We start from the raw sequence: 27,854 nt of genomic DNA, 5'->3' as shown, positions 1-27,854 counted from the left end.
AAGAGGGAAAAAAAAGGGGTGGTCACGTGCGGCTGGTGGCCTACGGTCACGTGACGGGCGGCGGGGCGCAGGCAACCCAGGCTGGGAGTTCTCCCGAGGGAAAGCCGAGTGAAGTGGGGGACCCGGAGGCGGTGACAATGGTGAGTGCGCGGCGGCCTGCGAGGGCCGTCTCCCGCGGGGCCTCGGTGCGCGCGGCTGGAGCCCAACGGCGGGCGCGGCGCCGAGCTGCAGGGAAGGGGCGCGGAGCGGTGAGGCCTGACGGCTGCCCGGTCCCGGCCTGGCCTGCGCACCTGCGGCCGGCGGCACTGTCCGGACCATGTCAGAGCCTCTGCCCGCCTTCCTCGACCGCCTGTGGGGGCCGTGGCTGGGCACCCGCAGCCCGCCCAGCCGGAATCCCGCGGCCTCGCCTTCCAAGGTAGCGGAGGACAGCCGGTGCCCAGACCCTAAGTTCCGGACTCTGGCGAGACCTGCTCACCTTCCTCGCCCCGAGCTCGATAAAGTCCGCTTATTTTCTTAAAGCTGGATGTGTGGGGACGTTGTGCGATTTCATGACCCGGGTGGAGGCTTTTTGGCACTTGTAGAATAGGAGAGAGGGAAAGAGAAAAGGGTGTGGGAACCGAGAACCCTCATTTATCTCCAGACACCGATTTAAGCACTTGGTTTCACTTCCTTCCCGAAGTGGTTTCTACAACTTAGCTCTTTGGGATGTTGCAATGTCTTGGGAGCCCAGGGAGGGATGAAAATTAGAGCACTTAACCAGACTTAATGGAAAGCACTTTTGGGCACGGCAGTGTTTAACTATATGTGCCCGCAGTCTTCTTTAGATAGGAGGGTGTTTGGCTCATGTTATTTAGCATGTACACCTCGAGAGCCTTACACTACCTGATCTCCGAGCTTCAGTAAACCGCCTGAGACTTTTAGCTTAGACCAAGCTAGCCAGGTCAATTTTTAGGACGTTGCGTTCATTAAATAACTTAAAACCAGAAATCGTGTTCGCTAGAGGTTGGGGGAGGCGGGATTTCATTCTGGGAGCGTTTTTTAAAAACATGTATTTTGGGTGAGCCCAGCCACAGATAAACAGGCAAACTGCCTGCTCTCTTGCACTTTATAGACTAAGGAGAGTTAACCGTTTGTTTAGATAAATTAGTTTAAGGTGGGAGTTACAATCGCAATAAATACCGAAGAAGGAATTCTTTGGGTGTTAGAGAACCGTTTTTTTGTTGCTTATAATTTTATACTTTTTGGTTACATTTTTGTAATTAGACCTAGTTTTGTTGAAGAGTAATTTACTTTTATTTTCAAGGCATTGGTTCAAACCAATGAAATTGTAAAGCTTTGAGACCTTGATGTGGACACACGTGTATGTATGAGAATTTGCTGTTTCATTGTGTGTGGGCTCACTGAATACATTGTGGAAGCCTTGGTTTCCCTGAGCTCTATTTCTTTTCTTTCTCTCTTTCTTTTTTTTCATACATATTTTGACTATGTTCTTTCCTTTCCCTCAAGTTCCATTTCTTTAAGGCTACCAGACTTAATTTTCTTAAGTGGTGGCCCAAAAGTTTGTTACATTTTTATGTATCCACCTGTAATTTTGCTAGGTGGTGGTGCTCAATAATGTATGTCTTGGCACCACGTGCTTGTTGGGTGCTTGAGGGGGGTCTCAAGAAGGCCTCAGGCCCCCTGGAACTGTGATTACAGACAGTTGTGAGCTGTCGTGTGGCTACTTGGAATCTAACCCTGGATCCTCTGGAAGAGCAGCCAGTGCTCTTAATCACTAAGCCATCCTCTGGCCTGTTATTGCAGAACTGTGTCTACTTGTGTGTTTTGGCAGCTTTAGCGGCAATTTAATTTTGTTAAAATAGTATTTAATTTGCATCTCTAAATGTCAAAATTTCAAATTGGAAAGATCATTCTGTGTGCTATAAAAATATATGTAGAAAAAATTTCCATATTCCATTTTATATGTAAAACAACTTTTATAGTCCCTGGGTCTTAATTTTCCTTTAAGTAGCTTTGAGGAGTATTCAGTTAGCGGAGAAAATTAATTTTAATTTCTCTGCCTTTGTTTTGTAACTACATGAGCTAATAATGTTGACACTGTTGGAAGGGGAGTCTTCCTTATTGTCTCTGCCACCTGCCCTTGTTTAATGTATCTGATTTCGTTTCCCTGTTTAAAATAGTCAGCCACTTTAGAATATTGCCTTTCCACCCTCCTGTCAGTTTTTCTTTCTACCATCACCTTCCTCCTTTGCTGCCTCAGTGAGTTGTACAGAGTGGATAATTACCAAATGCCAGGTAGTCAGTTTTGAGCTGCACACACATATAATTATTGTGTAATTGGAGGAAATACACTGTCTCAAAATGTACTGTTTTTAGAGGTTTTGACTTTTAAGACTTGGTGTATGAGAGGTAACAGGTAACCAGGACATGGGGCACAGTGTTGAGTGTTGCTTGGGAGTTGAGACAAGAGAGATTGCAAATTTAAGGTCAGCCTGGGCAAATTAGACACAGTCTCAAGCTGGGGGAAAGGTGGGCGGAGAGGGTATTACAACTCATTGGTAGAATTCAAGCATAGGCCCATGTTCAGTCCTCACTGCCTGATGAAAGCAGAACAGCAGCTGGGTGTGGTTTATGCAGATCACCTGTCTATCAGTCGCTCTTTTCTAAATATTTAACTAATTACAAGTTTTCTTATTGAAATTAGCTCAACAGTTCAGAGCACTGGCTGCTCTTACAGAGGACCTGGATTCAATTCCCAGCACTCACCCAGTGGCTTACAGCCACCTGTGACTTCTGTTTCAGAGGATCTAATACAGGGTCCAGGCGCACACATGACAAACAGACATACAGGCAGGAAAAATATTTATACATTACAAATAAAGATATAAGTATAAAAGAGATTTATAGAAGAGGGAAAAAGACACTGTCTCTGCTAATATAGAAACAGTGAAAACAGCTTGGTCATGTGTCACCACCTGTGGCTCCTTGGGTTGTTGACTGTCATTATCTGTCCTCAGCACAGAGCTGATGCTTAATGAGTTCCAGACCTAGACTTTGCTACCTCACTGACTGACCCTGATCCACCAACAGTTACAGATTGCAGTCCGTTTTCTTGTGTGTAGTCACTTAATTCATATTATTAGAGTGGTATGTGTATATTGAAGATTAGCACTCCACAGGTATTTGAGAGCCTTGTATAAAATACTGTACACTACTTTTAGGCTCTTGTTTTCAGTGATGAACAAAAGAAAAAGTCTTCAGAGTGCACAGCTCAGAGAGAGAGAGAGACGCATACTTCCTCAGTCTGTGAGACCAAAGCTTGGAGAGTCCAGTTTGCATTCGGGTGTTAGGTAAAGCCCTTTCAGAGATGAGTCAGTCATCAGAGGGTGAACGAGTCAGGTCACAGTACTTTGCCTGACTGTGGGACAAGGGGGAGATGGCAAACCTACTGAACTTATGTACACGTCGTTACTTCCATCATTAAGGTTATTATATCTGGGTGTTGGCTTTCTCCTTCCATCATATGGATCCTATGGACTGATCTTAGGTTATAAGGCCTTGCTCCAGGTACACACACCAACAAGCCCTCTCGCTGGTCCAGACTACTGTCTGAGGAAGTTCCAGTCTATAAGCTCTCCGGACTTTTGGGGTATTTAAAAGAAGTGGTTTGATCAGACGAGTGTGTATATGTGCCCAGTGTTAGTGGTATGGACACAGGCAGTCACACAGTCATCTTTTTTTTTCTTTCACATGGGTCTGGGCATCTGAACTCAGGTCTTCTCCCTACTCCCATATGGCATTTCTTTTTTTCCAAGACAGGTTTCTCTGCATAGTCTTGGCTGTCCTGGAACTCTCTCTGTAGATCAGGCTGGTCTTGAACTCACAGAGATGCACCTACCTATGCCTCCCAAGTGCTGGGATTAAAGGCACGTGCCACCATGCCCAGCTCCATTATGACATTTATATATAAACGTGTCCTTGCACTTTGCTTATATTTAACTTAACTTGCTAACTCTGCTTTGTTATCATTCCCCTCTCTTCCTTGCCGGTCACCTCCTCTCCTCCAAAGTTCTTCCCCTCAGCTTGCATTGTGTGTGTGTGTGTGTGTGTGTGTGTGTGTGTGTGTGTGTGTGTGTGTGTGTTTGCATATGTACACATGTAGTTAATCTATATTTTATATATTAGAATTTAGTGGTATTTGTCTTTTTGAGATTATTTTATTTAACATGATGATCAGATGAACGTTTTTAAAAAGTCACTTTGGTGTTTGTGCAGGACAGAGTAGGAAGAAGGGATCTAGACATTGGTGTGAGGGGTGTGCCTGTGGGTCTAACTGCCTGGAAGGCTGAGGTCCGAGGACTGCTTGAGCTTCCTAGATAAAGACCAAATAGAGCAACACAGAAGGACTCCATCTAAGAGCACACACATAAGAAAGGATATAGGCCAGTTTGATAGGAAGCTGTCATCTTTATATTTTATTTTATTTTATTTATATGTGCTGGTGTCAGATCTTGGAGTTACAGACATTTGTGAGCTGCCATGTGAGTGCTGAGAATTGAACCTGGGTCCTTTGGAAGAGCAGGCGATGCTCTTAACCGCTGAACCATCTCTCCAGGCGCCATCTTTAAAATTTAAAAACTAGAGCATTGCTGTTGGTGATCATATCACTCCATAGCTGTATGTCAGTGTCAGAATCATCAGTGGTGTCTGCTTACTGTTCATTGCTACATTGTCAGCTAGTGTGCTTTGCTAAAGGGAAGCAGTTATCTGAAGTTACAGTGCTTATATATTGTCTTTGGAAATATTTATTGGCTTTATTTGGAATTTTATTGGCTTCTAATGTTACTGCCAAGTTTACTCAAAAGTCTTATTACCTGGTATGACACATTCTGTCCAGACCTGATAGAGCAGAGATTTGATGGTAATTAGCCACTGTGATGGCACTGGAGCTGGAAGATGGGGGACAGCTTGGACTGTGCAAATTTTTCTCTGTTGGAAGCACCTAGTATGGGTGTAATAAGCTTTTCAAACTTGGTTGTAAGAAATTGAGGCCCAACTTGTAAGCGTGAACCTCAGGTTAACTCTGTGGGCTCAGTCGGGCTGGTGCTTTGATTTGTAGCAGTGCTAGAGATCGGATGCATGTGTGTGAGGCAAGCCCCTCAGTACAGTTCCAAGTAGAACCTGATAGTTTTTTTTTATTATTGCTAACTCATAGATTAGTGATCTGCTTGGCTTTACGTTAAAAGTAATTAAATTTGAATTTCAAATGTAGTGACTGTCTAAACATGATAATCATAAGCATTTTAATTTTATTTCAGAGTTTTCTTGGAGGCTTTTTTGGTCCTATTTGTGAGATCGATGTTGCCCTTAACGATGGGGAAACGAGGAAAATGGCAGAGATGAAAACTGAAGATGGCAAAGTAGAAAAACACTATCTCTTCTATGATGGAGAATCTGTTTCAGGAAAGGTAAGCTTTTGTTTGTCAAAGTTACTTAATTTTAGAACATTAGAATTAGTTATCAAAATAGTCTATGCTGTAACTAAATTTGAATGGTTGTATTGGAAATACATTTTTCCCCCTGAAGGTCAACTAAAATATTTGATGGATTAAAAACAGTGATGGAAGATTCTTCCCATGGAAGGATTTTAGGGGTAGGGTCTTTGAATTTCACAAATTTTTTTTTGCTGATGACTGTATCTTAAGCTTTGTAGAGTTTTTCACTAATACAGAGTTGGAGAGCTGTGGAGTAGCTGTCTGGTGTGGCATAGGAAGGGTTCTTTCTGACTCTTTGTAGCTTGCTCTTCTGCGTGGTCACTATGTCTCATTTGCTCCCTTTCTTCATACTGGTGGAGGGCCTCAGCTCTTTTGGAATGTGCCTGTGTGGCTAGATATAGTTAAGATACCTTCTTCTGTAATATTCACACCTCTTTTGCTTTTTCTTTCCTCAGTAGTTTGTAAAATTCTTCATCTCCTTCTTTCTTCTTGTCTCACATAGCCCATCGTGGCCTCAGACTCCCTGTATTAAACTTGTGGTGGTCCTCCTGCCTCCACCTCTGAAATACTGGGATTGCAGGGATGCACTACCATGCCTGGCTAACTAGCCCTTAGTTGTTTTAGAGCAGGTCTATATTTTCAGGGGAAAAAGGGGGTGAAATACAAAGTGCTTTATATTGCCTTCTCTTCACCATGCCCTCATAGATAGTTTAACAGTCTAACATCTGCCTGTTGTTGTTATATATTGAGGTAGGGTCATAACTCAGGCTGATCTTAGACTACAGTGACTTAGTCTTCCTGCATCAGCCTCTGAATTCTGGAATTGAATGTATGAACCACTAGGCCCAGTTTAGTTCGGTAGATTTAAAAGTATATAGTGATGATGATGATGATGATGATGATGATGATGATGATGATGATTATGATGATGGGGCTGGAGAGATGGCTCAGTGGTTAAGAGCACTGCCTGCTCCTCCAGAGGTCCTGAGTTCAATTCCAAGAAACCACATGGTGGCTCACAACCATCTATAATGTGATCCGATGCCCTCTTGTGTAGATAAAGCACTCATATACAATAAAAATTAAAAAAAAAAAAGAACCAAATCCAGGTGTGGTGGTATGCATCTGTATTCCCAGTGCTTGGGTAGTGGAGGTAGGAGATAAGAGGTTAGGGTCATCTTCAGCTACATAGTGAGCTCAAGGCTAGCCTGGGCTACATAAGACCCTATCTTAAGACAAAAAACAAAGCAAAGAAGTGATGAACCAGTCTGGTTCATAGTTTCAGTTAGGGTTCACTGTGATATTATATGTTGTATGGGTTTTGACAGTTACACAGTGTTATGTATCCTTCCTTTGAATATCATGCAGAATGCCTTAATCATCCTACAGAGTCCCATCTGCCTCACCTGGGCTCATGCCTCCCCGGCACCTGGGCTCATGCCTCCCTGGCACCTGGGCTCATGCCAGTCTCCAGAGCCTGTGGCCACTGCTGATCATTTTACTCTTGTGATTTTACCTTTTCTAGAATGCCATGTAACTAGAATCATACATTTTGTAGCCTTTTTAGATTAGTTTTTATGTCTATTTGATGTCCCTCAATAATTTTTTGTGAGTTGGTAGCTCATTTGTGTTTAACATTAAATAATTCTCTTTTGTGCTGGCCCTGGCCTGTGTCTATACTTCTCAGCATTTGGAATGCTGAAGAGGCTTGGTGGGTTGCTTCAAGTTTGAGGCTATCCTAGGCTACATACATAGTGATTTCCAGGCTAGTCTGAGCTACAGAACAAGGCTGTCTCAAAATGTGTATATGCCTTTTGTATGGATACCAGCATATTTATTTCTTCCATTCACCTACTAAAGACTGTTTTGAGCTGGGCGTGGTGGCACACGCCTTTAATCCCAGCACTTGGGAGACAGAGGCAGGCAGATCTCTCCGTGCTACAGAGCAAGTTCCAGGACAGCCAGAGCTGCTACACACAGAAATCCTGTCTCCAAAAACAAAATAAAAAACAACAACAACAACAACAAAAAAGAGGAAAACATATTTTTATTTATTTGGTTGTAGAGTTGTTTTCTTTATTTTTATTTTTATTTCTGACAGGGTCTCACTATGTAGACTTTATTGGACAGGAACTCATGTGTAGACCATGCTATCCTCCTACTCAGAGATCTACCTTCCTCTGCCTCTACCTCCAGAGTGTTTGAATTAAAGGTGTCTGACATCATGCCCAGGTTGGTTTGGGTTTGTTTTTTGTTTTTAATTTCTGCCTTCTCCTTAGAAGTTGTTTGATGTTTCCTTTTTTGTTCATTCACATCTAGTGTAGGCATTTTCTAGCTACAGCCAGGACTGTAGCTGTTTTCTTTCTTTCTTTATTTTATTTTTATTTATTTATTTATTTATTTATTTATTTATTTGAGACAGGGTTTCTCTGTGTAGCCTTGCCTGTCCTGGACCAACTTTGTAGATCTGCCTCCCAAGTGCTGGGATTACAGGCGTATGCCACCGTGCTAGGCTTGTAGCTGTTTTCTTTCACCAGAGTTTTTATAATATATGCCCTGTTCTGTTCCTTAGTTCAGGCCATCCTTTCTCTCATTGTGCTATAATGTCACCTCTGTCATAAAGCATGTCATGAAGTCTATTCTGGCAGCGGCTGCTGCTGCTGGTGCTTCTTCTTCTTCTTCTTCTTCTTCTTCTTCTTCTTCTTCTTCTTCTTCTTCTCCTTCTTCTCCTTCTTCTCCTTCTTCTCCTTCTTCTCCTTCTTCCCCCCACCCCCACCCCCCAGACAGGGTTTCTCTGTGTAGCCCTGGCTGTCCTGGACTCGCTTTATATACCAGGCTGGGCTTGAACTCACAGTGATCCACCTGCTTCTGCCTCCCAAGTGCTGGAGTTAAAGACACACACTACTGTTCTCATGGCATATCTGTGGCATGAACCTCCTTCTTCGTTCCTTTTGAATATTCTAATTAAGTTGTAATTTATACCCCATAAAATTGGCTCTTAGTTCATTGCTGTTTACTGTATTTGCAGAGTTGTGCAGCCCTCATCATTCACTTCAGAACATTTATTCCTTTGACCAAGAAACAGTGTCCACTACCTGCAAATCCCTCATCTACAGAGATCCTTTGTTTCCTGTTCCGAACATTGCATATACATGGAATCACACTGTGGCCTTTGTATGTGGTGCCTTTTACTGAGCTATCTATTCAAGGCTCCCATAGCAAGTATATATACCTCATTCTCCTAAACTATATTTTAAATGTTAAAGTATTTTAGCCCCATTCAAGAAAGATGTCTTCTTGTCCTCTTTTATAAAAGGTACTTGTTTTGCTTATCAGTATATTATTCCTAGATATTCTGAAGTCTTTTATGGTCTTTAGATTAGTAACTCATTGTAAAGTTAGTAATAATAATTATTATGTTTGTTATTATGACTTATAACAGAAAAAAATTGCCTATTTAATTTTTGTTGTTATTGATATATTGTTTAAAATATAGATAACAAGGATTTAAAGGCATTTTTCTTTCTTTCTTTTTTTTTTCTTCTGTGTAGCCTTGGCTGTCCTAGACTCACTTTGTAGACCAAGGCTGGCTTCCAACTCACAGAGATCCACCTGCCCTTGCCTCCTGAGTGCTGGGATTACAGGCATCCAGCCTTCATGCTCAATTTTTTTTTTAACATTTGTGTGGAGTAGAGAGAGAGAGTACGTGCCACAGCATGTGTACAGAGGTCATAGGACAACTTGTGAAAGTTGCTTCTTTCCTTCCATCATGTTAGGTTCTACGGCTCAAACTCGGGTCAGCAATATTGGTGACACATGCCTTTACTTAATGGATTGTCTTGCCAACCCTAATTTGTCATTTTAACCACACAGCCTAATGGCATTACTTGTGTTTTTAAAATCCTTTTTGTTTGTTTGTTTTTCGAGACAGGGTTTCTCTATGTTATCTTGGCTGTCCTAGACTGGCTTTGTAGACCAGGCTGGCCTAGAACTCACAGAGATCCTCCTGCCTCTGCCTTAGTGCTAGGATTAAAGGCGTGCGCCATCACGCCCAGCTTGTGTTTTTAATCTTAATCACACTATATATCTAAGTTTTCACATGACCCTAACAGAAACTTTATATCCTAGTAGTAGTCACTGCTCTTTCCCCAGTGAACTTTAATCTGCTACCTGCCGCTTCACCTGCACTAGCTACTTTGTGTAAGTAGTTGCATAACATTTGTCCTTTTATGACTGCATTATTGAGCATGTTGTCAGGATCCTCTCTTGTAATAGCAAATGCTAGAAATCCATTCTAAGCTGGGCATGGTGGCTCATGCAGAAGCAGGTGGATTGCCATGAATTCGAGGCCACCCTGGTCTATAAAGTGAGTCCAGGACAGACAAGGCTACTTTGTCTCAGAAAAAACAAAAAAGAAGGAAAAAGAAATACATTTTATTCTGAATATTATTCCCAATATATCATATCCATGTGGTAAAAAATATTCCAAGTTAGTTGTACCTTAGATCTGTAATCCCAGCACTAAAAAGGTTGAGGTAGGAGTATTGCTGAAAGTTCAAGACTAGCCTGAGTATAATGCAGTATAAGGAGAGTATGAGTCAGAGACTCTGGCTTACCCTCTCCTGCAGCTGTATTCTTAGGAGCCAGCCTGCTTCCCTTTGGAGGAACTGACAGCGTTTGTTGAGCAGCTGCAGCACTCTGTTTTCCCCAGCACTGATGAGAACTCTTAATTTTTCCATATTCTTTGGGACGCTTGTATTTGTTTTGAGACAAAGTCTATTACAGCGCTGGCTGGCCTTGAACTCACTTTCATCCTCCTGCTTCCACCTGTCAGGTGCTGGGATCACAGGTGTGCGCCACTGTGCCCAGATCAGGTGTAGTTTTTCTTAGTATGTCGTCTTAGTGTACAGTGTTAGCCCATGGTTCTAAAGTTCTTTTCTTTTTCAAGACAAGGTCTCGATAGCCGAGACTGACGTTGTGCTGCTGGTCTTCTTGGCTCCACCTCCTAAGTATTTTGTTTATAGGTGTGCATTGCCATGTCAGCTTTCCAGTTTTTTGTTTGTTTTTTTGATTTTTTGGGTTTATTTTGGAAACGGGATTTATCTGTGTAACAGCCTTGCCTGTCCTGGAACTCCCTTGGCTGACCTTGAACTCACAAAGATATGCCTGCCTCTGCCTCCTGAGCTGGGATTAAAGGCATGAGCCTGATGGTGTCTCTACAGCACAAAAAAATTAATTTTGATGAAGTTTTGTTTATCTATTTTTAAATTTAATTTTATTTCTTGAGCTTTTGAGAAACCACCGCCTAAGTAAAGGTCATGAAGTTATATTTGTGTCTTGTTGTACTTACTTAGGCATTATCCATTTTGAGAACATCTCTGTTGGATGTGAGGTAGTCTTTCAGTGTTGTTCTTTTGAATGTTAATACCCATTTGCCCCAACACCACTTACCAAAAAGAGAATAGCTTCCCTGTTGCATTGGTTTGGTGATCTTGTGCAAATACCTTTAAAAATTAAAACTCTCTGTTAAAAAAAATTAGAATGTTTTTTAATTGATGCAAAAATCTTGTTTGCCTATAGCTTAATTTCTTTCTTTGTTTTTTTCTTTTTCTTTTTTTGGTTTTTCTGAGACAAGGTTTCTCTGTGTAGCCTTGGTTGTCCTGGACTTGATTTGGAGACCAGGCTGGCCTGGAGCTCACAGATCTGCCTGTCTCTGCCTCCCCATATGCTGGGATTATAGGTGTGCATCACTGCACCCAGCCAACTTAATTTCTTTTATGTTCTGTTCTGTACCTTGTATGCCAAATTTATAAAGAAGGACACGAAATAAAGACTGAACCAAGGAGATCATTCTCCTTTATTTGTGAGGTTTCAGATAGCAACCTTAAAAGAGAATGGTTTTTCCTTTTGCACTAGTTGTACATGTAAAAACTATTAGTATTAGTTATTAATTTTTTAAACAGAGTGTCTATGTAGCCCAGCCTGCCCTGGAACTCGTTATGTAGACCAGGCTGACCTTGAACTCAGAGATCCACCTGCCTTTGCTTCACAAATGTTGAGCTTAAAAGGGTGTGTACTACTACACCCAGCTTAAAAACAATTCCTGTTAAGCAGTTAGATACTATTGTCCAAATTGTTGGTTCTGTAACAATGAGTTCTATCATAGAAGGAGAAATTGAGACCTTGTTAGATTTCATCAAGATAAAACAATTATAATTAGAGGGCAGGGTGTAAAAAAATACATAATTAATATCATTGGCAATTGTTTCAAAGTGACATTATTACAAGTATTGGTTCTAGCCTGCGTTTATAGGGCATTTTTTTTTACTATTTTATGTTTAGACAAGGACTTGATGCTTGATGATAGTAAAATACATTGACCTGGTTGCTTTATTGGTTTGAGTGAATGTTGTGTAAATAGACCTGTATTCCCTATATACCCGCCTCACCTGTTTCTACGGAAAATCCTTATTTGTCATAAAGGGGAAGTTATCAACTTCAAGTTTTATTCTAGTCAGGCATGGTGGCACACACCTTTAATCCCAGCACTCACTAGGCAGAGGCAGGCAGATCTCTGTGAGTTCTAGGCCAGACTGGTTTACATAGTGAGTCCAGGACAGCCTGTCTTGAAAAACCAAAAGAAAAACAAAAAATTGGGCTATAGTGGCATACACCTTTAATCCTGGCACTTGGGAGGCAGATGAAGATGGATATCTGTGAGTTCAAGCCTGGTCTACATAATGAGTTCTAGGATACCTAGAGCTACATAGTGAGACCCTGTCTCGAAATAAAAACAAAAAACAAGCAAAAAATAGATAAGTTGGATAAATGGCTTTAACTGAGTGATTGGAATTAGCTGTACTAATGTTGAAACAAGCTGATGTAATAGGAGTGGCAACACTGTCTTGTGACACCAGTACCTGAGGGTTAGAGAAGAGTGACGTCATCCTTGGATTTAAAGATGCTGAAGACCAGCCTGGGCTACACGAGAGACTTTCTCAAACAAACAAAAGCATACATTATATGCTTCCTAACCCTAGTCCTACACTGAGAAAAACACAACTTCATTTCTATAGTCTTGCTAAAATACATGCAGAGTGGAATTGTAGAAATATCAGACAAAACAAAATTAAGGGTCATTATTGACCAGTATTCTTAAAAACTTTAATTGTAATTAGTTTAAACCTACCCCAGTCCCAAACAGTTTAGTTTTGTTTTGTTTTAATTTACTTACTTTTGAGACAGTGTGTATTTGTAGTGTAGGGTGGCCTAGAACTTGTTATGTAATCCATGATAGGCTTGAATTGTCTCAGCCTCTCCAGTTCTGAAATTGAAGATGGCTGCTACCATACCTGGCATGAACCTGACATTTTTGGTGTATGTGAAGCTTATTTACTCACCCTGTTGGCCAGGCTGGCCTCAAACTCAGAGATCTGCCTGCCTTTTTCTCCTGAATGCTGGGATTAAAAGTGTGTGCTACCACCACCTGGACTGTGAAGCTTATTTAAATCTTTGTCTTTAAAAATTATTTTTCTTTTTTTTTTTTTTCCAGAGTGAATGTAGACTATTATGGAAAAGTGAGAAATTATGTTTTCTGGCTTTTGACAGGATTATTTGCTTATTATAAAATCCAAAACAGAGCTTGGACACTACAAAGAGGATCTGGTTGTGGTTTATATTTGCAATCCAGAGGCTGAGGCAGGAGGATTCAGATGTTGAGATAAGTGTGGGCTCGATCGAGCGTCTCATCTCCACAGCGGCCACTGCATGGGCAGAGCAGATGTGGGCTGTGGTGGTGGCCAGCTAGCACAACAGCCCCCACGTTTCTCCCCACAGAGTTATTCAAGCCACAGGTTGTTGTGCCTCTGTCAAGTGATTCTTCCCAGAATACCCTGCTGCCCCAGATCCAACTAATGGTACCACCAGGGTAGGTGACAGTGTCCTACAGTCCACAGCAAGACTCCTCTGTTTTGCACCTCTCTCCTGTTAGATTTAGGCCAAGAAGTATCTGTTTGCCCACCTTATAAATTCATTCTCTCTTTCTGTCTCTCTCTCCCTCTCATTTAGAAAAAAATTTTTTAAGAGACAGGCTTTCTCTGTGTAGGTCTGGCTGTCCTGAAACTCCCTTTGTAGACTAGGCTGGCCTTGAACTCACAGCTCCTTTTGCCTCTGCCTCCCAAGTACTGAGATTAAATGCATGTGCCACCGCTGCCTGGCTAGCATATTTTTTTAATATAGAAAAGATTGAAAGTTCTACAGTTGATAGGTTGCATATTCTTTCTTTTTTGAGATTAAATTTCTAAATTTAAGCCAGGTACAGTGCTGCACACCTGTAATCCCAACACTAGAGTCAAGGGAGGCAGAGGCAGGAGGATCTGTGAGTTCAAGGCCAGCCTAATTATGAAGTGAGTCCAAGACAGCCAAGGCTACATAGAGAAGCCGTGTCTTGAAAAACTAAAAAGAAAGAAAGAAAGAAACAAAAAAGATTTAGCTGGGCATGGTGGCACATGCCTTTAATCCTAGCACTCGGGAGGCAGAGGCAGGTGGATCTCTGTGAGTTAGAGATCAGCCTGGTCTACAAAGTGAGTCTAGGACAGCCAAGGCTGTTACACAGGGAAACCCTGTCTCAAACAAATTTTTTTGTTCTAAGTTTAAAGGGCTGAAGATATTTGAAGCTCAGTTGGTAGAGTGCTCGCATGCACAAAGCTTTGGGTGTTTCAGTCCACAGCACCACGTAAATGGGCCGTGGTGGAGTCCCAGTACGTGGCAATAGAGGCAGGAGAATCAGAAGTTCACTGTCATCCTCAGCTGTATAGAAAGCTGGAGGCCAGCCTGGGTTAGAGGCCCTGTCTTAAGAATAAACAAAAGTTTATAAGTTCAGTATTTTCACTTGGCAGGTACATTGATCTAAGGATTTGAGATGATGCAATTCAAAAAGTATGACAGGACTGGAGAGTTAGCTCAGTGGAAGAACGTTTGCTTAGCAAGAACAAGGCCCTAGGCTCAATTCTTAGTGCTGAGATAGGAATAAATGGGCTCATGCAAAACAGTCATACCTAGAATTAATTTAAATCTCAAAGCATTTTAGCATGAATTATAAGCTTAGGGTAGTAAGTGTTGCTTTAACTTTTTTGTTTGTTTGTTGATGCTGGGTCTTATACTGGCCTCAATCAAACTCATTATGTAGCCTTGGCTGGCTTCAAACTCACCATCATCCGGTTTTAGCCTTCCAGCTGCTGGATTTCAGAGATGAGCCATTGTATCTGGTTAAATGAGCATTGATTTTAAGGCTAGAGTTTAGAGCCAGCATTTCTTGGTTATAAAAACCTGAAAATTCTCTTTTAGGTTAATTCTCGAAGTTAGTGGTTGTTTCACATTAAGACGGTATTAGTCTTAGATCTGCTTCATTATCTGGCCAGAAAATACATATGAGTGGTTGGAGAGTTTCTCTGTTTTTGGGCTTTTTAATATTTCTTTATCTATGAGAGGATCCTTCTTAATAAAGTGAATGCTTTGTTTGTGCAAGTAATGGGTTCCTTAGTGGCTGCCTGTGAGTTGCCCTTCCGGGTGCAGTAAGGTCACTGCCTTTCACACCTCAAGAATGAATGCCTCAAGGACTTACAGATTACACTCATCTGGGAGGAATCTGGTAGGCGCACTCAAAGGACTGTTAACATCTCTTACAATTTCATGTCTTGGCAGGTAAACCTAGCCTTTAAGCAGCCTGGAAAGAGGCTAGAGCATCAAGGAATTAGAATTGAATTTGTAGGTCAAATTGGTGAGTTTTAAAATAGTATTACTTTTTCCTTTGACTGAAGAGGGTTGGATTTGGCAGTTAAATAATTGAATTAGAGCTGAGCTTTACGATTATGTGTAATAGAAGAGGATGAAGTGTAGTAAACCAGGCATCTCAGTTGTACTCAGTGACATGTGGCTCATTCTGCCTGTGTGCTTAGACTCTGAGAAGTCATGTAAACCGCCAGCCTTGAAAGATGGTCATATTGTCTCCCATCTGCCTCGTTACTCATCACCTCACTCACAGTCACCACCTCCACCTCCATCTTCATTTTCTAATTTCCCATGTCATTTGTCTCCTGAGCTAGTGTCTACCTATAGCCGACTCCCTCCTGAACAGAAATTCACGTAAAAGGGAAAGGATAATTTTCTCTTAAGTCAGATTGTATACATTTCCATGTGGGAGTTTTGGAGACACTCTTGAGTTAGCAGAAAGCAAAACTACATATACATCTTTTGGTGTTGAAGAGTCAAGAAAGAAAGTGTGTCTTACTCAGACTCTCCATAGCTAGGTTTAAAATCCAGCTAATTGTTACTGTATGTTTTTAAAGTATCAAAGCTGGAACGGTGGATATTTACATATCTAATTAACTCGTAGTTGGTTTTATTCTTTTTTGCATTGTAGTTTATGAAAGTAATATATTTATCTAACAAAACACAACAGAATTATTCTTAAAGGGAAGTGCTCCAATAACTACTGGGGTGTGCCAGCTTCATTTAGGAAGTACAGCTACGTGAAAGGAAGGAGGACATTGCCGTCAGGTTGTCACTGTGCCAGGCTGGAGGTTATCATGTCCAAGGAGATGTAATGAGAGAATAACATTGAGATCAAGCTCTAGATTATTAAAGTAAAAGTATATTTAACTAATTTTTTTGGTAAATTACTTTAGGCAATAAAAGCTTGGGTTTTATTGAATTGGATATTAAATATAATTGGTCTTTTTGCTGTTTTACATTTCTTAGAACTTTTCAATGACAAGAGTAATACTCATGAATTTGTGAACCTAGTGAAAGAGCTAGCCTTACCTGGAGAACTGACTCAGAGCAGAAGTTATGATTTTGAATTTATGCAAGTTGAAAAGCCATATGAGTCATACATCGGTGCCAATGTCCGCCTGAGGTATGGATGTGCTTCAGAAACTATCACAGAATCAAAACCAGAAACCCATGCTCCTGCCAGTGTCTTATATAAACTTATAATTACAATTCTGCAATGGAAGAATTAAAATTTAAATATTCTGTTACTTACCTTGTTTCATTTGACTGATAATGATTTGACATAGTCATGGCTGTTAACATTATAGATTCAGAGACATTTCTGTTTGATAATTCCCTTGTTTGAAGTATCATTATTAGTTACTTCAAATCTTTAGTTCCCTAATGAGTTTCATTCAGCATTTGTTTAAGAGATAATAACCCAGAGGCTTAGTGGTCAGGGCTACACAAGCAGAACTGAAGTAGAATTCCAGTTTTTTTGTAACCTTTGCTTCTCTTTTCATTTTGTGTGTGGGCACCTGCATGCCACTGTGTGCACACATGGAGGTTGGAGGACGGCTACAGTTGGTTCCTCCTTTTTCCCATCTCACTGACCCAGCATCCCACTTTCTAATTCTCAGTCTTGTGTTCTTTCCTGTAAGGCTCTATGCAGGAGACCCTGGCTGCCTCCAAGACCAGCTGCAGGCCAAGAGCCAGAAGTGTAGTGTAGGTAGAGGACATGCTTAGCTTGCAGGGGCCTGGGATTCACTCCCTAGTACCAAAGCACCCCCAAATTAGAATTCTTTATGTGTAAACTAGTGGAGTAAGTTGACACTTGGGAGTCCCAGCAAGGAGAAAGCTGAGTTGGTTTACATTTACCTATTAAAGTACCTGCTGAATTTAACATAGGCGGTTCACCTCGTCTTCTCATTAACTTTGTAGGTATTTTCTTAAAGTGACAATTGTGAGAAGACTGACAGACTTAGTGAAAGAATACGATCTTATTGTTCACCAGCTCGCTACCTATCCTGAAGTCAACAACTCTATTAAAATGGAAGTGGGCATTGAAGATTGTCTGCACATAGAGTTTGAATATAATAAGTCAAAGTAAGTACCCAAGGGGTCACTTTTGCATCCTTGTGACCAGAGTACCTGACAGACAGTGCAGAGCAATAAAGATTGCAGGCTTGTTTTCTGAGCACTGAAGAGATACATGTGCATTGCTGAAGATTTAAAGTATGTAAACATGAAAGGGAAAACTGTGCCATACTTCCTATCCTTACCACCAAGCCACTATTAATGTCTTGTGTGTCTTCTCAGCGGCAGAAAGGTATGGTATAGATGCTCTTATATATTGTACTTTTAGAAAACGTCTCTTATTTATTGTATAGTGCCTTTTTGTTAGTGGTGGTGCTGGTGCTGCTGGGTTTTTGAGACAGGGTCTTACTATGTAGCCCTGGCTGTCCTAGAGCTCACCACATAGACCAGTACAAGGCTGGCCTTATACTCATAGAAATCCATCTGCCTCTTTTTCAGAATGCTTGATCTTGTACTTCTGGTCTTGTACTTCTAGTCTTGTAAATGCCTTTTAAAATTGTATTATGGCCGAGTGTGGTGGTGCATGCCTTTAATCTCAGCACTCAGGAGGCAGAGGCAGGTGGATCTCTGTGAGTTCAAGGCCAGCCAGGGCTACGCAGAAAAACCCTGTCTCAGAAATAACAACAACAACAACAACAAATTAAAATTGTGTTATGGAAGATGTTAAAGATGTGAAGATGCCAAGGTACATGAATAATATAGTGAGCAATAGAAGAAATCTTTATATATATGTATGTATTGCCCCCCCCCCCCAATAGTTTGTTTTTAATTTTTATTTCTGGGACAAAAGTTTGCTATATAGTCCAGGCTGGCCTGGAACTCATGGTGCTCCTATTTCAGCTGGGTTTTTAGGCATGTAACTACCATAGTCAGTGCCATAGGAGTTACTTTCTTTGTTGTTGTTTTTGTTTTTGAGACAAGGTTTCTCTGTAGTTGTCCTGGACTCACTTTGTAGACCAGGCTGGCCTGGAATTCTGAGAAATCTACCTGTCTCTCTGAGTGCTGGGATTACAGTTGTGCACCACTGTGCCCAGCTAGTAGTTACTAACATATGGTCTGGATGTGTTTTAGCCATACAAAGTTCTGCATTTCCCATAGATATATTTCTCTCTCTCTCTCTCTCTCTCTCTCTCTCTCTCTCTCTCTCTCTCTCTCTCTCTCTCTCTCTCTCTCTCTCCCCTCTCCCCTCTCCCCTCTCCCCTCTCCCCTCTCCCCTCTCTTTTATATATAACCCTTCCTGTCCTGGAACACATTTTATAGACCAGGCTGACCTAGAACTCACAGAAATCTACTTATTTCTGCTTCGCAAGTGCTGGGATTTAAGGAATGTGCTACCATGACCAGTTTCCTACTTGTCTTATAAACATACATGATTTGTTCAAATCATCATCCAAACAAGGATATTCTACAATATACTGTATTTGCTTGTTTTTGTTTGTTTTCTTTTGTTTTTTGAAACATGGTTTCTCTGTATAGCTCTGGCTATCCTGGACTCGCTTTGTAGACCAGGCTGGCCTTGAACTCTTGTTGATTTGCCTGCCTCTGCCTCCTGAGTGCTGGGATTAAAGGCCTGTGCTCCCACACCCAGCTTGTTTTTTTTTTTTTTTTTTGATTTTTCCTGTCACTCTGTAATTCAGGTTGTTCTTGAACTCTTGAGATCCACTTGCCTCTGCCTTCTGTGCGTCACCATGCCCATCTTCCCATCTTTTTAAAAAAAGATTTATTTATTTTGTATTATGTATACAGTGTTGTGCCTGCATGCCAGAAGAGGGCACCAGATCTCATTATAGATGGTTGTGAGCCACCATGTGGTTGCTGGGAATTGAATTTAGAACCTTTGGAAGAGTAGTCAGTACTCTTAACCTCTGAACCACCTCTCCAGCCTTCCCATCTTTTTCTTTAAAGTTTATTTGTGGGGTTTTTTTTTTTTTTTGGTTGTTTGCTTTGGTTTGGTTTTTTAAATAGGGTTTTATTGTGTAGTGCTGGCTATCCTGGAACTAGCTCTGTAAACTAGGCTGGCCTTGAACTACAGAAATATGCCTGTCCTGCTTCCCAGTGCTGAGATCAAAGGTGTGTGCCACAACCCCCTGGCTTAAAGTTTATTTGTTAAGGAAGCAGTTGTGCTGTTTATCCTCTTTGATTAGGTGATTTTTTTAAAAATTAGCTGTCACTCCCAGCTTTGCATCACTAAAGTGGTCATTTGAAACTGTCTGTAAAATTATCAGGCAGTGTGCTTGCTTCGGCAGCACATATACTAAAATTGGACGGATACAGAGAAGATTAGCATGGCCCCTGCGCAAGGATGAAACGTTCTATATTAAAAAAAAGAAATAGAAAAAAATATCAGGCAGTGTGGAAACTAAAAAGCTGTCACTGAAGCCTTCCTTCATATTTCTGTCTTAATTAGTGCATGGGTTCCTGTGTTAATATCTAGTTCTGGGAAGAAGCCAAAAGTACTCCCGAGTAGAGTAGGGATTCTCAAGTTCATTGCTTCATGATTTCATGGTTTAATTACTAAATACAACACAACAAACTTAGCCCCTAAGTGTAACCCCTTGATCTCTTTCTTTTTGGTTAGCCGCACTGTCCAGCCCATATAACACTAATAATGCTGAGCTCTTAGGTAGGTGCTTTAGTGTTAAAAACATATTAGTATTCTGTTAAATAACGTCAAGCATAGGATCTTAATTTCCTAGTCAGTTAAGTGTTGGAGTGCTCTGAAAATGAACTTTTAAAGTGAGATAATTGTGCTAATCAGTCCCTCAGGTATATTTGATAGTCATATAAAAGTTTGATTTTATATTTGCATAATGAACTGATTAATACCGTTTTAGAAAAGACACTGAAGAATATGAATAGTCTCAATGGTATTTTGAGATAGTTATTTTCCTTGAGGTTGTCTGTTACCTTTTTTGAGTTTCTCAAATTTTTTTTGAAACCGATAATTAGTGTGGACATTCTTTCCAAATAGGTATCACTTAAAGGATGTGATTGTTGGAAAAATTTACTTCTTATTAGTAAGAATAAAAATACAACACATGGAGTTACAACTGATCAAGAAAGAGATCACAGGAATTGGTAAGTTGAAGAAAAGTTTTAATTAAAATTAAAATTCCTTGTTAGTTGAAAATTTAGAAATCTTAGAAAGTTAAGATAAATTTGGAATCCACCTTGTATATTAGCTTTGTTATTTAATAATTTACTTTAATCAATGCTTTAAAAGAACCTTGAGCTGAATATAGGGGCAAGCCCCTGTAGGCTGAAGTCAGAGCATCACTTGAACCCAGGCATTGAGACTAACTTGATTCTTCTTGTTTTGTTTTGTTTTTCGAGATAGAGTTTCTCTGTGTAACCCTGGACTCCCTTTGTAGACCAGGCTGGCCTCAGGCTAACAACAATCCACCTGCCTCTGCCTATCTGAGCACTAGGATTTTTAGTTTTTACTTATTATTTGTACAGTAAGTATTCTGCCCATATTTGTGTCTGTACACCAGAAGAAGGCACCAGATCTCATTATAGATGGCTGTGAGCCAGTATATGGTTGCTGGGAATTAAACTGAGGACCTTTGGAAGAACAGACAGTGCTCTTAACCTCTAAGCCATCTCTCTAGCCCAAGTGCTAGGATTAAAGGTGTGCACCACCATGCCCGGTTCCAACTTGATTATTTTATTTATTTATTTTTATTTTTTGAGACAGGGTTTCTCTTGTAATCCTGGCTGTTGTGGAACTCATTCTGTAGACCAAGCTGGCCTCAAAGTCACAGAGATCCTCCTGCCTCTGCCTCCCGAGTGCTGGGATTAAAGGCGTGTGCTACCATGTGCAGCTCCAACTTGATTCTTAAAGTAATTTTGTAATAGGTACTTATAAACATCTGATTTTCTTTTCTTTTAAAGACAAGGTATTGGCTTTTAACTTCTCTTGCTTCAGTTTCAAAGTGCACAGACTATAAGGAGACTGAAAAAAAGGATCATAGCCAGATCCAGTCTCAACAAAACAAAACAAAACAAAGCAACAACAATAATGGGCCTGGTGAATGCTACACTGCTGAACTGCACCCGTAGCCATCTTACAGTTGCCTTCATTTCATAGATTTCTGAGTTAAAATGTCCTAGGGAGCTAATCCCAAAGTTTTGTATGCTTGACATTTTCTTTATGTTAAAATTAACTCTATGGGAAGATACTTTGGAAATTTCAGAGAAAACCATCATGTGGTGTGTGTTGCTACTTTCTCTTTTAGCATATATAGAAATGATGGCAGGAGCCATGTGAGGCTGACTCTGAGCTGCATGTACCTGGGGGGAGACTGAGGCACACAGTTGAGTGACGCGTTTAAGAGTAGAAGAAACATTGGAAAGGAATGGCCAGCAGAGCCTAAGGCAGCACTGAAATGATCTAGCTGAAAACAGGACAGAGATTTTACTTCTAGGAATATTCAGATCAATGTCATTTCTATTGTTACACTAGGGCCCAGCACCACAACAGAAACAGAAACAATCGCGAAGTATGAAATAATGGATGGCGCACCAGTAAAAGGTAAATCAATTTCATTCTTTTATTTTCTCTTTGATATAAGCCTTACTGTACATCCCTGGCTGGCCCTGTAACTTTCTCTGTCAACCAGGTTGTCCTTGAATTAACTGGTGGTGATCCTCCTGCCTCTGCCTCCTAGGTACTGAGATTACAGGTATGTACACCTGGCTTCATTTGCTTAAATAAAATTTCAAATTTACTTTTTATGTGTATGGATGTTTTGTTTGCATGTATGTACACACCATATACATGCCTTGTATCTGCAGAGGCCGGAAGATCCCTTGGAGCTGGAGTTATAGACCCTTGTGAGCTGCTGTGTGGGTGCTGGGAGTCAAACCTGGATCCTCTGGGAGAGCAGGCAGTGTTTTTAAACCATTGATCCAGCTCCTAAAAATCTTTCATATGTTACTTATTTTTGTAGGGGGAGGGGTATGTGTTTGCAGTGCCGTGCATGCACCATGTCCTCAGCTTGGTGGCAGTGTCTTTACCTGCTCAGCCTCTGGACGGCGCTGAGCCACTGCTCTTGTAGGTGTGGGCGGCAGCGCTGAGCCACTGCTCTTGTAGGTGTGGGCGGCAGCGCTGAGCCACTGCTCTTGTAGGTGTGGGCGGCAGCGCTGAGCCACTGCTCTTGTAGGTGTGGACGGCAGCGCTGAGCCACTGCTCTTGTAGGTGTGGGCGGCAGTGTTCATGGCCGCTGAACTTCACTGTCCATTTAGTGTGGAAGTGCGAATCCTTAAGATGTATAATGGCCGTGCATAGTTGTTTTAATTTTTAATGAATGAATTAATTTTTTGACATACACCTTTAGTTCCATCACTCAGGATCCAGTAGCAGGTGATCTTTGTGAATTCGAGGCCAGCATGGTCTACGTAGAGATCTTGGGATAGTCGGGCTATATAGAAAGATCCTGTCTCAAACAAACAAAACACAATAAAGCTAAAACCAGCAAAACAAAAAACCAAACAAAAACAAAAACTTATACTTTTTTTTCTTTCAATGCTAGAGTTTAAACCTAAGACCCTCACGAATGATAGGTAAGCACTGTATCACTGGGCTATGTATTTTAAATTTTTTTCACTTTCATTATTATTATATGTGCGTTTCAGTGCAGGCCCTTTTGCCATGGCTACCTGTGGAGGTCAGAGGACAGCTGTCAGGCTTTCCCTCCTTTTACCTGGGGTCCAGGATGGAACTTAGTTTGTCATGTTGCCCAGTCGGTGCCTTTACCTGCTAAATCATCGTCTCACTAGCCCCTTTATTTTTGAGACAGAGTCTTACTAAGTTGCCCAAGGAGTCATTGAATTTTATGGCGGCATGTACCACCATGACCTGTTTACATTACTTTGTAATCTTTAGGGTGTAGGCCAATAAAACCAGGATTCTGGTTGGTTTTGTCAACTTGATACAAACCTACATATATCTGGGAAGAGAAAAATCTCCCTTCCTGCTCCCTGAGACAGGATTTCTCTGTGTAGCTTTGGCTGTCCTGGACTCACTTTGTAGATAGGCCACCATGCCTGGCAGAGAAAATCTTAATTGCAAAAATGCCTTTGTAAGGTTGGTGGCTCACTCCTTTAGTCCCAACACTCAGGAGGCAGAGGCAGGTGGATCTTTGTGAGCCGGAGGCCAGCCTAGTCTACAAAACTAGTCCCAAGGACAGCTAAGGCTACACAGAGAAATCCTGCCTTGAAAAACAAACTAAACTAAACTTAACAAAGATTGGCTGGTGGTAGTACACACCTTTATTTTATTTTGAAACAGGGTTTCTTATGTTATCTTGGCTGTCCTGAATTTGCTTTGTAGACCAGGCTGGCCTTGAACTCACAGTGATCCCCCTGCCTCTGCCTCCTGAGTGCTGGGATTAAAGGTGTACACCACCATGCCTCGCTCATGAGTGTCATCATTATTGTCCATTTCACAGATGAGGAACTTGAAACAGTGGCTAAGTCTCACAATTGAAGGATTTCTGGCTTGATCCAGGTTGCTCTAGGACAGTGGTTCTCAACTAGGGTCAACTCCCTGAGAGACATTTAACATTGTCCTAAGAAATTTTGTGCTATCTGCTGCTGGCATCTGGTAGTGTCACAAGGGAGTAGACCTATCCCACTAGAAGGAGTCATCTGTCCCCTGATGCCCCAGTGACAGACTAGACACTGCTTATCTCAGGTGCTGCATCTTAGGTGAAACCAAAGAACTGTGCCCATGAGTTCCTAGTCCTAAGTTTTATATGATTATATTTAATTACTTGAGAATTAAATGGAAATTGCTTTTCTTCCAGGAGAATCTATTCCGATAAGACTATTCTTAGCAGGGTATGACCCAACTCCCACAATGAGAGACGTGAACAAGAAGTTTTCAGTAAGGTACTTTCTGAACCTCGTGCTTGTTGATGAGGAAGACAGAAGGTACTTCAAGCAGCAGGTAAGATGTGACAACACCTAGAGAGCATTCCCTTTTCTAAAGCTTATTGTGCTTAGCAAGTGAGGTTCGCTACAGAAGTAGGCTTTCTAAGAGAGCTTTCCAGCCATTCCACATGACTAGAGATGAGTTGTACTTTGTCAGCCCTTTTATTTTTCTCCTAAACAGTTTTTTGTTTAAGAGAATAAAAACATCTGCTGTTTATGGTATCAGAGTAAAAAATAGAGAATGGCTATAAGCCAACAAAAACTTTATCACCACTGTGATTAGTTTTTCAGGTGTGTTTTATATCATACCTTTTGTTCCTTGTTTTTTGTTTTGGTGTTTCTGGGATGGAACCTGGGCCCTTGGGCATACTAGGTAAGCCCTGCACCCTACCCTTACACTTTTTTTTTCTTCTGATTGAGAGAGGCCTTACTAAGTTGCCCAGACTGGCCTTATTTTTACTCTGTATCCCAGGAAGGCCTTGAATATTTTGTTCTTCTACCATAACATGTATCACCAGCATTTAAGAGTGTCTTGAGTGTGTTTCTGTTACCAAATGTAGATTCCTTCCTAACACTTACGTGCTCCATTAGTGTGTCCCTAACCACCTCAGTCCCTGTGCCCAACTATCAATTATTCTAATATCTATAGTTGATAGATTTTTTTGAGGTTGTCATTTTATCCTTAATAATAAGTATCTCTTTTAGAATACCCAGTTCTGATACCTTTTCTTAAGTATAATACAAAACCTTTTTTTTTTTTTTTAAATACAAAGCCTTGTATCATTTGTGAATTAAATAGCTTTTGGGGCATCGTGAGTCAGACTGGGGTAGAATGGTCTTCCGCAGTGTGAAGTGGATCAATAAGAGCATCAATCGAGTGTTCTATAGTCAGGTTAGAAGTCATCTTGTGCTAGCTCGGCAGAAGCCCCCATGAGTCAGGAGAAGCGCAGACTGGGAGACTAGCCTGAACTATGCAGCAAGATCTCATAAGAACTAAATAAGGCGCTGGAGAAGTGGCACTTGTGCTGACAGAGAACTGAGGTTTGGTTCCTAGCAGCCAGAGTGTGGCTCATACAGCCTCCTTAGACACCAGATACACACATAATGCACATACATACATGTAGGCCAAACACTCACACACAGATAAAATAAATAAATCTAAACAAACAAGCAAAAAGCCCAGGTAGTTATGACCTGAAGCAGGAATTTAGGAGAGATTTGGGATTAACTGGTTAGGATACAGTTTAGGTAGATAGCACCACAGGAATTGGAAGGTGGCATTGGTGCAGAGGTAAGGCAAGTTTTTTGGTGTGCATCAGAGCAGAGAATAACTCAGTTTGGGAAAAGCATTTAGGGAGGAAAGGGAGGTAGATTCTGTAAAATAGCATGAGGCATGGCGGGCCTCACATGTTTGGAGATGTATCCTAGAGGGGCTGGGAACTATCAAAAAGCAACACAAGTAATGTTTATAAACAATAACGTGGGGTCCAGTGAGATGGCACATTGAGTAAAGGTGCTTGCTGCCAAACCAGAAGACCTGATTTCATTGCCCAGAACCCACAAGGTAGAAAGAGAAAACCAACTCCCAGAGGTTGTCCTTTAGCCTCACATGTATGCTGTGTCACACGAGTGCACACACAAACACACACGAAATGAGCAAATATGTACAAGAAACATGGCAGTGATAAGAAGGATGAATTAGAAATGGATATTACAACAAAAGCTGATTCCCAGGAATTAGGTTCAGTGCTCTACAGCCATGACCTTGGATAGAGGCAGTGGATCCCCAGACTTGGGGCATTTTTTTAAGCAGTAGCAGCTAGGACTTGGTGCTAGGTTAGATTTTTGGTGGTGTTGAACATGATTGCAGGTAGAGGGAAAGTTGGAGTATGGAGGAATTGAAATTGCTTTACAGCTCAAAGTTGAATTTGCAGCCAATATTTTCATGGTAAAAATCTAAGATGTAACAGAAAACTCCATTTCTATCTGCATCTCCCCTAGGAGATCATCCTGTGGAGAAAAGCCCCTGAAAAACTGAGAAAACAGAGGACGAATTTTCACCAGCGATTTGAATCTCCAGAATCACAGGCATCTGCAGAACAGCCTGAGATGTAAGCCAAACAGGACAGGGTGGCCAGAGCAGGAACTGGAGCCAAGAGGTGACACCCAGCAGATTGAAGATGGTTGGTCGCAGCGTGGGCAGAGTCTGACTCCGTGTCTGCTAGTCTTCCTTAGCCTAAGTGCTGCGTTTATTTTACAGTATGATTAAAGGTCTTTGTGTATATACATTTTAAACCGTGCTTTCTTGGAAACACTGGAGAATTCTTATGCTGCCTTTTTTGTTTTCTTTTGTACTGCACACTGATAAGCACTCAGATGCATCAGCATAAACATTAAGGATTTTTGTGTGAGTCGGCTGGTATTTGTAATTTTGCTTTCTTTATGCAAAATGTTGAAAAGCTTTCTCTCTTTTTTTTCATGCTAATGATTACCTCTTATTCTCTATGTGCAAAAAAATTAAATATTTTTGTTCAAGTAAAATGAGAAGACCTGGGCAGCCCTTATGTCCTGCAAAGTTTTAAGGTGTGGCTCCTCAGTATTTTTGAGAATTGTGTTTGTTTTTACATGTGTATCAGAAACCAAGCTGGTGTTGCATGGTAGGTGCTTCTGATCTACCATTTCACAGCCTCATGAATTTTCATCTTTGGGGTCTCTGAGGTATATTAGGTTTTTTCACCCAAGGGATTACATGGCATGTTATTGTGGCCCTCTTCCCACACTATTACTTTCTGCATCACCATGTAGGCTCTACAATGTGAGTTGACACGTCGTTAAACCTGGATCACTTCCCATAAATACTTTGAAACATGTATATATACTTTAATTTAAAGACTTTCCCCATGTGAATGCTTGTATTCACGTGGGAATGCGTGGGCTCAGGAGGACCTGTGAAGCATCTGCAGTGTCCAGATCCTGGTCTTGTTAGCTGGAGTGTTGGCTAGTTCACACTCACGTTCAGATTTCACCTAGTCTATTTAAAAAAAAAAAACAAAACACTAAGTTCAAATCAGTTGTTCAGTGTCTCTAAAGAAGGCTGCAGTCATCTGAGCACAGACACACTACTGTGGAATACGGGGGCAGGACAGAGCCTGCTGTGTGGGAGCTATGTTCACTCATGGGCCATTGGTTTTATTGTTCCATTATTCTTAATACATCTCAGTTAACCTTACTTTCTGAGGAAGCTGAACAGCACAGTTATGTTTCTTTAACCCTATTTTACTATGATGGCACTTTGATAAAATGGCCAGCAACCAGCCCTGGCCAAAGGTTCCACGTTCCATGTCCTGGAGCAGCTACTGTAAATGTGGATTTCTAAGATGGCCATGTTTTCCTTCATGTAAGTGCCTGTTCAGAGTTTCAAATTTTCAAGATGCCAAATATTTTCATGGTCACTTGCATGTTCTAGGAAATATTCAGAGATTTTGAAAACCAATTGTATTTAACCAGCCTCAAGTTGTGCAACTATGATATATAATAAATAATTTGAAACAGAAA

General features: G+C 41.1%; 1 protein-coding gene across 2 annotated transcripts; it reads left to right on the top strand.

Annotated features, from left to right (window-relative positions):
• Positions 1 to 5: 5 nt before the first annotated feature.
• Positions 6 to 27,854, top strand: VPS26A (VPS26 retromer complex component A). 2 transcript variants are annotated; one of them, XM_084751967.1, is made up of 9 exons: positions 6 to 140; positions 5,319 to 5,468; positions 15,198 to 15,273; positions 16,254 to 16,410; positions 17,208 to 17,372; positions 20,335 to 20,441; positions 21,829 to 21,897; positions 24,173 to 24,315; positions 26,301 to 27,854. In XM_084751967.1, exons 1-9 carry the CDS (start codon positions 138 to 140, stop codon positions 26,412 to 26,414), a joined length of 984 nt encoding a protein of 327 aa, XP_084608093.1. In that variant the 5' UTR covers positions 6 to 137; the 3' UTR covers positions 26,415 to 27,854. The 2 variants fall into 2 exon arrangements, with proteins under 2 accessions (XP_084608093.1, XP_084608092.1); XM_084751966.1 differs by lacking the exon at positions 6 to 140 and adding an exon at positions 201 to 415.

The sequence above is a fragment of the Acomys minous genome (assembly GCF_964271855.1).
Source record: "Acomys minous genome assembly, chromosome: 13".
In the NCBI taxonomy this organism is placed as follows: Eukaryota; Metazoa; Chordata; class Mammalia; order Rodentia; family Muridae; genus Acomys; species Acomys minous.
This window is presented reverse-complemented; position numbering and strand designations above follow the sequence as displayed.

Coding starts and splice junctions, on each gene's coding strand:
- VPS26A (XM_084751966.1), top strand. CDS start 317: ATGTCAGAGCCTCTGCCCGCCTTCCTCGACCGCCTGTGGGGGCCGTGG. Junction 5,469..15,197: donor GAGAATCTGTTTCAGGAAAG/GTAAGCTTTTGT, acceptor ATGTCTTGGCAG/GTAAACCTAGCCTTTAAGCA. Junction 17,373..20,334: donor TTTGAATATAATAAGTCAAA/GTAAGTACCCAA, acceptor CTTTCCAAATAG/GTATCACTTAAAGGATGTGA.